Source organism: Lipotes vexillifer, unplaced genomic scaffold (genome assembly GCF_000442215.2).
Source record: "Lipotes vexillifer unplaced genomic scaffold, Lipotes_vexillifer_v1.1 scaffold433, whole genome shotgun sequence".
Taxonomy (NCBI): domain Eukaryota; kingdom Metazoa; phylum Chordata; class Mammalia; order Artiodactyla; family Lipotidae; genus Lipotes; species Lipotes vexillifer.
Window position 1 is genome coordinate 302,836 of NW_006774285.1, and position 12,638 is coordinate 315,473.

General features: G+C 37.2%; 1 protein-coding gene across 2 annotated transcripts in view; it reads right to left on the reverse strand.

Moving 5' to 3' along the window:
• Positions 1-6,875, reverse strand: part of RNF43 (ring finger protein 43) — a 62,909-nt gene extending 56,034 nt beyond the window's left edge. Inside the window, exons 1-2 of one of the 2 annotated variants that reach the window (XM_007449057.1) lie at positions 6,539-6,875; positions 4,839-5,475 (exon numbers count right to left, since the gene is read on the reverse strand). In XM_007449057.1, coding sequence (XP_007449119.1) covers positions 4,839-5,090 — 252 coding nt within the window. In that variant the 5' untranslated portion in view covers positions 5,091-5,475; positions 6,539-6,875. Of the gene's footprint in view, positions 1-4,838; positions 5,476-6,538 lie in introns of those variants that run through there. The other variant, XM_007449058.1, reaches the window with a different exon arrangement.
• Positions 6,876-12,638: the final 5,763 nt, after the last annotated feature.

Here is a 12,638-nt window from a genome sequence, read left to right on the forward strand (position 1 = left end):
AAAAAAAAAAAAAAAAAAAAAAAAAAAGAAGCAGACTCACAGATATAGAGAACGAACTAGTGGCTACCAGTGGGGAGAGGGAAGGGGGGAGGGGCAGAATAGGGGTAGGGGATTAAGAGGTACAGACTGCTATGTATTATAAAATAAGCTACAAGGATACACTGTACAACACAGGGAATATAGCCAATATTTTATAATAACTATAAATGGAGCATAACCTTCAAAAATTGTGACTCACTATATTGTATACCTGTAACTTATACAATATTGTACATTAACTATACTTCAATTAAAAAACACCTGCCCTAATCTCAAAAAAAAAAAAAAGTACTGTATTTCTCTCATGAAGGCATTACAAGGATTCAATGAGTTGCTACATGTGAAGTGCATAGCACAAGTTCAGCTTTACAGATGGGAAATCTAAAGGTAAAAAACTATTTTGTCCCAACTCACCCAACTACTTCGTGGCAGAGTCAAAGCTCAAAGTCAAGTCCCTTTAGTCACAGTTTAGTCACTTTGTCAACTACAGTTTGCTATAAAGCATTGTCTCTCTGGCTTTGGCTAACACTTTAATTATAAAGTTTTCTCTTCCTCCCCAAAAACTTCACTTCAGGCCCTGACTACAAATAAAGTGAAAATGGAAAGATGGGATAACTCTGTGTTGACTAATAGGTAAAATGAAGGGGCAAGCAGAGATATTGTGCAAGGGGGAATTTGTCCAGGAGGTGTTCACTGCTACTGGCCAAATGCTGCACTGCCACAGCTCCCATTGTAGGTCTGAAGCCTCAGGGCAGCACATTCTAATCTTGATCATAACTTTAACCTGGAGTCTAAGAAAATCCAGGACAACCAGCTGAGCAGGAAGAGTGTGATAGTTAAAGAATCGGTGACCTCTCCTGCGCTACACAAAGATCCTCTTGCTCTTTTGCTTTGAGAAGAAGGAAGGTTAATTTGAGTTGTCTCTCTAAGTAACATTTATTAATAAAGAACAAGAACTGAGAAAGAAAATAGGACTGTAATCATTTTTACAGTGGTAAAATGGTAGCAACATTATCACTTAGATACGCTTAGAAGTGGTAGCAACAATATCACTTAGAAATAATATAAGCAAATGTTGATAAGAGGTAAACAAACCAGAACACTGGACAATGAGACAATGCATAAGCTCCAGCTCATTTTCCTTCTACAATGGTATAAACCAGGAGAAGAAGAATTAGTCAAATGAACAGTCAAAATAGTAAGAACAATAGTAAAATCACTATCATTTAGTCCTCTTTATCAGTCACTGCCAAGTAATGAGGAGATCCTTGAAAGTTTCCTTGACATGGATTTTTGTGTGTGTGTCTCCCACATTCTCTCTTTCTTTTCTTATTGAGATATAATTGACATAGAACACTGTATTAGTTTTAGGTGTATAACATGATTTGATATATATATACTATATATATAGTGAAATGATCACCACAATAAGCTGAGTTAACATCCATCATTACTCATAATTACAAAACAAATTTTTTTGGACATGGATTTTTGAGGGCTAGTTAGGGAAATACTGAGGCAGAATAGTGGTGGAAGGTTATCCTAAATATAAAAGTTCAATGGGAAACAAAGATTTAAAAGGTAGAAAGAAATCAGAGGAGAGGGAGAGACAGGATTTTGGCAAATGTAGGGGAAACCTAAGGAGCAGACACTTTAAAGACAATGACAAAGGCGCACAGGGATTCGAAATGATATGGTCGTGCAAAGAAGCAGCTCTTGGGCAAAACAGAAAGGAAAGCAATATAATTTGGTCAGGGCTAAGATGCGGAGTTTTGAAATGGAAAAGAGAAGACTTGAGAAATGAAAGGAGCACAGCCAAGGCAACATTTCCTCTTCTATGTTGACTTTCTTCTAGCACTTTAAAGAGAATATTATAATTTAAGACTCTGAACATATCTTGTACAATGGATATAACTGTTGGTAAAGAGAAACCTAAGTACAAAGAGTGAGGAATAAGAATTAGGACAAAAATTCACCAAGGCCTGGCCTCGTATATACAGCCATCAGATGAAGCTGAGACAAGCTAAATTATTTTAGAGACAGTTCTATGGCCTATTTTATTATTAAGCAAATTGGGGGCACATTGTCATGGGATGTTTCTCTTTGTCTAAGGAAAATTAAAATTGTAATACAGATGAAAGTCCAGTTAATTTGGTCCTTATGAAAAAGTACATACCCTGAAATAGTTGAGCAAAATGTAAAGAAATGTCAGATTTTCTGAAACTCTCTGGAAATTCCAGAAACCACAACAAGGTCATTGTGATTTTTTTAAGTCACTGTTCTCATAACTTTACATCTCCCAATGCATAGCATGCCCAATTTTACAAAGACCTGACTGCATCTTTGAAGATAATCAAACTTAACAGGCAACTAGAGTAATTCATAGGTAGAAGGATACACAGAATTATCCAAAATTCTGCAAAGCCAACAGAGAAGACTGCCTTTAGATCTGTGACACCAGGGGACAGATATCCATCAAGAAAGCTAAAGTGCAGCAAAGCACAGCTCTAGGACATTTAAACAGAACTTCAGTTGAGTGGAAGGCTTGGTTAACCACAGTTGAGTAAACCTGTGTTGCAGTGTAATCTGATAAGGAACGAACAGCATGGATTCTAGAAGTGTAAACCATGTGTCCCTAATATGCCAGACTTCTTTGAAAGAGTTAATCAAATAGTGGATAAAAATGAACTGAGGCATATCATCCAAAAGTTGTTTTTTTTTTAAACAGAGTCTCTCATAAGAGGTTATTAAGAAAATTTAGTAATTATTGTAGATTAAAAATTGATTAATAGAAAATAAACCAGGACCAATACTGAAAGTCTCCAGAGATTAATACTAGGCTAGTGTACAAATTTATTAATGACCTAGAAGAAGCCTGTATGGAGAGAAAAGGTGAAGAAAGACTGAAAATTGCCAATGATGCAAACTATCTATTGGAAAGGCCTTGCTAAATAATAGATACAATGAAATTCTCTCTTCACAAAGTAAAGAATCAATACTTAAAGCACACTGATAGATTCAAAGTTAATAGGTTAAAAAAAAAAAAAAAAAAAGGATTAAGCAACACTTACCAGAGTGAGAAAAAGGGCAAAATAAGAGAAGATAGGATACAGACTGACAAGGTAATAAATGGCAGAGAATGCCAGCTAGTATCTCTCATATACCTTTTCCTTTATGAATACACAGAAACTTTATGTGGAGCTTTATGATAATAGAAGACAAAACATTTAAAATAAAAGACACTATTTTAAGCAGCATATAATTAACCCATTGAATATGCTGCCACAGGACATTAATAAGACACAAAACTTAGTATGGTTCCCAAAGACCTCAGAGCCTCCAGAATATGGTTCCATAGTAAAATTACTTAGGGCAAAAAATTACAATGGAGCACATACCTCATGCCTCAAGGTATTAACTAGGCTAGGTCAGGACGGAAGTTTCCTTTCCAACTGTTGTATTCAAAATGATTTATGGTTTCAACTTTTAAATATTCCTAATTCTATCCTAAAGTTCAAATTAAGTGAATAGACTCTTATCCAAAAAATTCTTACACTATTTTTTCCAGATATATTCTTTTTGCCTGTTTATTTTCTAAATAGCACAGCCTTCCTTTCCACCCAATTCTTCTTCCACGTCACTTATCCCAGCTTCAAAATATTGCCTAAGAAGTGATCATGAAGAGTCACTAAGTCATACATGTCAAAATCCGTGTTTGGCAAAGAGAGTTCTATAATTTGTCAAATTTTCTCATCTTTTTCCTCTCAGTGGACACAAATTTAAATTCATACAATATTTTGGCTCTGTTCATGTTACAAAATAAAAATCTGAGCTCAGATGCTGAGATGAATGACATTTAACATTTTTCACCTGTGACTAAGAGCTACAGCAAGAAATGTCCTTTTATAAAATGAATTTTAATCAATAAGCAACATAATTTTATAGAGTAAGATACTAGAATGCCACACGAAAAAGGTAGAGCCCTCAAGGCTCTATCTTCACCATGGGGAATGAGTAACTCATCTATGAAATGCTATGGCCTCAGTCAGTTCATACACTAAACACATAAAGAGTGGGCTATGAATGAGTTACAGGCAAAATTCACAACCTGAAAGCCTAAGAAACTGTGTCTGAAAAACTTTGTGGGTCAATAAAAGACATGTTAAATTTAAAATTTTTGAAAATAATAAAATTATGTGTAGACAAGACCAAAGTGATCCGGAGGCAAGTTTATACCTTGTGTCCATTTTGTAATCCAGTCCTCTCCATTTTGGGCTTAGCAATAGGGTGCCACACGTGGTATAAGGCCAGCTGTAGCATTCAAGCTCGACTGAATTTTAAAAGTGACACACGGATCAAATCTGCTCCAAGGACATTCTAGAATTTCAGGGTGCTACTGACCATTAAAATCAACCTCCTCGGTGCTCGCTTCGAATCTAAACATGATGTAAAGTACAATCCTCAAGTTAATTAAATACAAGACCATATATTTCATCTATAAAAAAAGTGTCCAGAATATATCACTTGCAAAGAAAGGACTTATTATGTAATAACGCAGTGTTGAAAATAAGCAGAGTTAAAAATAAGCAGATGATCTTATAAAATACAGGATTTATATGTTTCTTCTCGAGTATAAAATAAGAATTTGCTTTAGAAGGCCAATAAGGTAATATACTTAACAAGATGAAACACAGCAAGCTAAGCAGCAGAGCCCTTGTATGGAATTTGGTTTGGCAGACAAAAGAAGAAAGGCATATTTCAAACAGATGGAAAGTGAAAAATAATAAAGTCATCCTTACCTGCATTAATTTTCCTTCTGCTGGAGTTATTTCAGCAACACCAGCAAACACACCTTCCAAAGTGAGATTCAGTTTTCCTGTGGGGTCCATTTTCAAGGGGATCACTCTGATAATAGCTTTCTGCTCAGCTGATCTTTCAGACTCCACTGCTGCTGCCAGTACCAGTCCTGTGCGTCCAAAGCCTGCCTGCAGGGTAGCCATCAGCAGCCAGGGCCAGAGGGCAGCCAGCTGTAGCTGGTGGCCACCACTCATGCTACCAGCTGCAGCAATGCACTTCGGCCATACATACTGCTTCCACTAGCTAATACCAAACACAGGTCCCTAGATCCAGACAAACGGAGGAAAAGAAACTTATGCTTCAGTTTCAGAAAGCCGAGTCGTAGTTCTGGTCCTTCCTTTCTCTAAAGTATATTCCCAAGAACAGGTGGTATTCCTGATCTGGCAGGGAAGAAGGTATTTTCAGCCTACTTCTGCTTCAGGTATGTCATTTTCTCCCATCCTCACTATGATTAGTAAAGATATCGCCGCTTCTCTTTGGAATTTTCAATTTTGCTTGAGGTTGAATGTCACATCCTGAATTTTAATTATGTCAGATCACTTGGTGCTGGTCTTCCATATGCATCAAGTTCTCGAGCCACTAAACCCAATGTTAATGAACAAAACAAGGCAAAGTAAACGACTAAGGCCATGCATCAAAGGTGAGAGTGAAAAACTCCAGTTCAGAAAACGAAGAGATGGTCCTTTAAAGCCACAAAATTTGTCAACGGTAAAAGACTAAAGATCACAGGAGAATTTTTTCTTAAACAATAGGGAAGGAGAGGAAACACTGTTTCAGGCCACACCTTGAGAGATGTCCAAAGATGCTACAACATGTATTCATAAAAGTTTCAACATTAACTGTATTTCATTGTAGCCAAAGTTCCAGGCCCACTGAACTTACAACACTTTTCATGAACTTAAATATACTATGACTTTGAGATTTTCTACCTAGATTTGCCTGTAAACTAGGTGCTAATTTATATGTCTTCACATAGTCACAGGATAAACCTGAGCATCACAAGCTTTTCCAACGTTCATAATTAGAAGAATGTTTGAAAAGGTTGGCTTTCCGATTATTTTTCCCAGTTGACATTCATATTTCTATCTTTATTTTCCCTTCTCTCTTAGGGATTCCAGCTTTTATGCTCCTGCTTGAGAATGCCAAGCACTTTGATTCCCCATGAGATGCTTTTGGAAACTACTTTATTATCCAGATCTTATAATCTGTAATTTTCTAGGTTCATAAGTAAAACAAAGGACTATTCCTAACACGTTTTCAAATTCCTTGAGGGGGTGGGGAATAAAAGGGGGAGTAAGGAGGTGATTAGTCTACAGGCTCTAAGTAGAAAACCCTGAAAAAGTAAAAATAAACCTGAGTAGAGTAGATCTGTGCTATTTCTAGGCACACTTGAGAATTTGGGTCTTTGTACAAACAACGTCTTATTCTAAGATTTCAAAATGTGCACCCTTAAGTAAATACAAATGCACTTCAACCACAAAGCCCACTGTGTTCAGAGGTCAAGTTAAAAAATCTTATTAAGTCTTCAGAATAAATGCTGAAAAGCCAAGCAATGGAACATGAACCTGTGATATAGATTCTTTTCTTTTGCTGAGGCAGAGGGAGAAAAAAAAAAAAAGAATTTCGAAAGAAATCTGCAAACCTGTTGTGCTGTCAGGCCCACTGGAATCCACGGGGGTGAAACAAATTCAATTATGCTTTTAAAGATCCTGCTCAAAAAAAAGGTTTCAACTGCTTAACCAAGTACAGCTCATTCTTCCACCTTCTTACTCTGCAACCAAACCAAGTGCCCCACACTGCAGCTAGGTGCCGAGAAATTCCGCAGCCCGAAAAAATAATCCATGCAGGTCAAAGGCAGAAACTTACTCCAAGGTTAGAGCTACTGTCCCCAAGAACTCTAAAAACACTTCTAGAGGATCCAAAACCATTTCTGAAATCTCCTTTCTAACAAAAGTCCTTTTTCTCCCCGAACAGCATATAAAAATGATCAAATCTTGAAAGAGAAAAGAAGCAAAGTAGCAAATACATCAGCAACAATTCACTACCAGGAACATAGAAAATCCCAGAGGGCAATGTCTCTGCATCATGGATAGACTTGGAAAGTTCGGAAGGATTCGAGTGCTTCCCTTCCAGAAAGACAATTCTGGATCAGCTCCCTAGAGGAGGAAGCCTGTGGTTTGTAACTGGTGTTCTAGCTCTGACTCCCTCCCCTGGGACTGCAATCACGCTCTCTACCTGCTGACACAAAGTGAGGGTGGAGCAGCTAGAGGCAACCACCCCCATCCCGCCCCTCCTCCTCCTGGCTGGCTGGGGCCTGGTGCGCGCACACTTCACCAGACACGTTCCTGTGCTGAGAAGAGAGCCTCTCTCGGCTCCTCGACTCCCTCTATTGAGCCACAGCCAAACTGCATCCAATTCAATCTTCAATACCTTTCTCTGGGTAAGCAAGCTACCACATGTAAATCAGGGCCACACAAATAGACATGTAAGGAGCTTCTGCACCCAAGAGACACAGATGGTGGTATAAGGAAATAAAGACAAAAAAAAAAAAAAAAAAAAAAAAAACAAAAAAAAAAAAAAAAAACGAGGTTTTACAAATATAAGTTCAAAGGCATTTCTGCTCTTTCCAGGTTTTAGTGTCTGCAAGTGCCACAAAGCCAGAATAAAGTGATCCTGTGCTATAGTTCTTACTGATTTATTGCTGTCTTAAGTCTGCTACCCTGGCAAGAACTCTGTCCATTTTATGCATAGTTTTTCTTCAGCCCTTACAAATTTAAATTCAGTAGCTCTTTTCTAAACTCTGCCTGTACCAAGCTTTTAGATTAGGTGATGTCAGAGGTCTGGAATCTGTTATTTTCTTCTCACATCCCTGGGAGGTGAAATAATACTATGGATCAGACCTGGGCCTTCAATGTGAGACTGCAAGTAAGTCTATATCATAAATACAAACAAAGGGGTAAAATATATATGCTTAATGAGAAGAATATAGGCAAAAAGAAAACTAATTTTTGGTTAATTACCACACTCATGAACAATAACCCTTCTAGTAACCCTGTCTTTAGAAATAATGCAGAGGTTTCTAATATATGTTTCTAAAATTTGAATTTTCAAGTCGACCAGATTATATTTGACTGTGCCCAGACCTGCTGCCAACAGTCTTTCCAAACTGTACAAACGAACAGTGATGTGAATATGGTTAACATTGCACTTGAAAATGGTTAAGATTTGTGTTACATGCTTATTGTGGTAAAAATCACATTTTAAATTGTGGTTAAAAAAAAACACATAACAAAATTTAAAACAATTTTTAGTTTGTACAAAAAAATTGTACAAATTGATCACTTGTAAAACGTGGAGAATAATAATTGCATTGTAGCTTTGTTGTAAAGATTAAAGGACATAATGCCTCTGAAGTCAAAAAGTATGAGTGACCTAGTCACCTTGAGAATTTCATCCCTAAAGAGGGTCTACAGTCCAATTTGAAAAGATACATGTACCCCAATGTTCACAGCAGCACTATTTACAATAGCCAAGACATGAAAGCAACCTAAACGTCCATCGACAGATGAATGGCTGAAGAACATGGGGTACATATATACATATATACATATTGAATATCACTCAGCCATAAAAAGGAATGAGGGACTTCCCTGGTGGTCCAGTGGTTAAGACTCCACGCTCCCAATGCAAGGGGCCCAGGTTCAATCCCTGGTCAGGGATCTAGATCCCGCATGTTGCAACTAAGACCTGGCACAGCCAAATAAATAAATAAATATTTTTAAAAAATGAAATGATGCCATTTATAGCAACATGGATAGACCTAGAGATTATCATTCTAAGTCAGACAGAGACAGAAAAATATCATATAATATCACTTATAGGTGGAATCTAAAATATGACCCAAATCAACTTATTCATGAAACAGAAAGACTCACGGACATCGAAAACAAACTTATTGTTACCAAAGGGGAAAGTGGGTGGCGGAGGAATAAATTAGGAGTATGGGATTAACAGAGACATGCTACTATACGTAAAATAGATAAACAACAAGGACCTACTCCATAGCACAGGGAACTATATTCAGTATCTTGTAATGAACTATAATGGAAAAGAATCTGAAAAAAATATATATGTATATGTATATCTGAATCACTTTGTTGTACACTAAAACTAACACAACATTGTAATTCAGCTATACTTCAGTTTAAAAAAATTAATAAAAAAAATTTTAAAGAGGGTTTATGGGGATAGTTTTGGCATTTTAGGCCTAATAACACCTAGAGCAGAGAGAGAAATTCTAAAGTAAATTCTTAATTTAGCACTTTTTCTTTAGTGGTTGGACCTTAAGAACATAATGCAAGTATAGACCTTTCATAGCTCCTTTCCTAAAGGATAGGAGTAGCTCTAATTCTTCTGGAGAGAATTTTTTAAAAGTCTGCACTGGTTTTACATTTATTTAAAAATATTTACTTACTTACTTACTTACTTACTTATTTATTTATTGGCTGCATCGGGTCTTAGTTGTGGCATGTGGGATCTTTCGTTGCAGCTTGCAGGCTCTTCGTTGCAGTGCACAGGCTTCTCTCTAGTTGTGGCGCCCGGGCTCCAGAGCGCGTGGGCTCTCTAGTTGTGGTGTGAGCGCTCAGTAGTTGCCACACGCAGGCTCAGTTTCCCAGCGGCACGTGGGATCTTAGTTCCCCGACCAGGGATTGAACCAGCATCCCCTGCATTGCAAGATGGATTCTTTTTTTTCTTTTTAATTAAAGATTTGTTTTTAATTAATTTATTTACTTTTGGCTGCATCAGGTCTTAGTTGCGGCATGCGGGATCTTTGTTGAGGCATGTGGGATCTTCATTGTGGTGCACAGGCTTCTCTCTAGTTGTGGCACACAGGCTTCTCTCTAGTTGTGGCACACAGGCTCCAGGGTACATGGGCTCTGTAGTTGTGGCGCTCAGGTTCCAGAGTGCGTGGGCTCTGTAGTTTGCGGCAGGCGGGCTCTAGTTGAGGTGCGCGAGCTCAGTAGTGTGGCACACGGGCTTAGTTGCCCCGCGGCATGTGGGATCTTAGTTCCCTGACCAGGGATCGAACCCATGTCCCTTGCATTACAAGGCGGATTCTTTACCACTGGACCACCAGGGAAGTCCCAGCAAGACGGATTCTTAACCACTGGACCACCAGGGAAGTCCCTGGTCTTACATTTTTATTTTATGTATGCCATGTAAAAGTATAGCATAAAATGTGTAGAATATACATTATTATATATCTGATATATGTAAAAATATCTTTAGGGTTAAACTAAACAAAAAGTAACCTACTAATTGACTTCGCCTCACCTATTACTGCTTGAAACTTGCAAAGGAATTAAGACACACAAACCTGAGACTTAATACAGATACTTAGTTGAAAGGAAAAGAATATAGATGTGGTTGCCCTCTCTTGAGGAAACTCTTGAGATCTGAGCATGACGATAATAGGTATCATGAGTCTGGGTACCTTGAGCTACTCAGGATCAAACCAAACGGCTCTATATAGCTTAGTTCACCGATATATTGTGTTTATTTAAACAGTATTGACAAGCAAAGTCACCAGAATTAATAAGCAAGAGAAATTTTTCTCTGGCTTCAAAGTTTTGGCGTTATCCCTCAGGGATTGACAGACCACAACTACCACAGAGATGTCATAAAGATGCCATCACTATGGTAATGAATCGCCCATCTCACTGACACCTACTACCTAACTTCACACGAGACAGATCACACTTCAGGATCTACTTTCACATCTGCATTGACTAAAGTTACTGAAGACCTTGATCCTTTTCCAAAAACCTAGGTTTCTATAAACATGTCCAAGAATTGTCCTTATCCTTAATGGCATTTTAAGGATTCAATCTCTATTCAAGTGTAAATGAAAAAAACTCAGGATTTCTTTTTTAAAGTCAGATTCTTTGGAAAACAGAGCACATTTTCTTCTGAACTTTACTATTATGATTAATAGTTATAATGACTTAGGTTTCTATTGGTCACCAAACAGTAAAAACAAGCAAGACAACAAGTCTAGTTGAAACACTTTATTGTTGACTGACTGAAATTTATCATGCTTAAGGTGCTGAAATACTGAGGCACTAGTCAGGAGCCTTGTTAGCATGTGTCAGACCCTACTGACTAACTCACACAAAGATTTTATTTTATCTTCTGCCACTTTGTCCAAGACAGTAATGATAGCTTTAGCTGATAGGTAGCAGGCATGTGAGTATAGCAGTAGATCCAGCTCCTTGGTCTGTTGTATTCATATATTAAAAAAAAGTTTGGAAAGCTGATAAAAGTATTTCATTCATTAAGCCTTAAAACAATTGAAACCAAGTCCATGCCAAGGTTCCTGCTTGACACATGTTCCTCAAAAGATATTATCTCTTTCAACATATAGAAAGCCAAGAAAGGCATATTTAAGGGAAGGAATGAGTATCACCTACATAGTATATCAGCTTTTCAACCTGACAGAGAAAAGGCAAAGTTCCTTCATATAGAAACTGGGTCTCCTCTTCACATACTCTGCCAAAATACACAGTCTGACCAAAAGATGTAGGAGTCTTGATAATCTGTTCCTCTTTTAAACCTTGCTAATAAAGATGAATAAATGTTCATCACATGGACATCGTCTAGTCTAATCAGATGGGACAAACAGGTTACTTTTCAGAACCTATTTTCATATCTAAACTGAGTCACTGCAGACCAATACAGAGCTCATCCTTTTCCAAAAAACTACTATCTCTGTAATACTCTGGGGAAGTACATCACTGGGAAGGCACAATGCAATTTAAGAAATGAATTGCTACATCCACCGTGGCTTGAATAGTACTTATGTCATATCACTAAGGGCCTTTCCTTTTTCACTAGTTTCATACTCCTAGGCTTTCCTTTTGTTTCTGCAGTGCTTATTAGGAAAACTGAGGCAGAAACTAATAAGAAAGTTCTAGTCAATTTAAAAGACTTTAAATCAGAAATTTTCTGCTGTCATTGGATTAGCAAGTGAGGGATCAACCACAGAAAGTGGACATCCAAGATACCTCTCCTAAAAACCAGTCCCATTATCCTACTATTTGAATTCAGGATCCTAAAGAGGGGATAAGATAAAAAATGTTATAGTCTATCCCACTATCCAAACTTCTCTCAGAAGCTTAAACCATATATTAACTATTAAAAATATCAGAGGTATAGCTTCTCTTAGGTGACTACTAATCAGCTTCTCCCAAAATTTGCACACTATCTTTTATAGATGAGAATTTATACTTACTGAATGTAAAAATCTAAAATAAGAAAACACTGTGTTAAATCTCTTAATGGTTTTGTTCACACACTGTACATTCCCGCTTCAAAATAAAAATATTATATATGCATCCTTTATCCTTCTACCCCTCAATATTAATAAAAATATAAAGCTTTAAAACTTTAAAATCTACCAGCATTTATAAATACAATTATATTCAACAAGCTAAATACTTTTCTTTAGAAGATATATTAAATAAGTGATATATTAACAAAACCTTCTTACCATTTATGATAATGTATCATTAAAATTAAAGAAAGATATGAAAATAGAAGAACGCTCCCGTAAATATAAAAGAATCAGGGGCTGTTAAGTGTGATGGATGGTCCAAGCCCGGACGCCCTGCTTTTGAAACAGAACGCTGGGTTAGGAAGTAAGAGCATTTCCTGGTTAATCACTTAGAAAATTAACTCTTTCC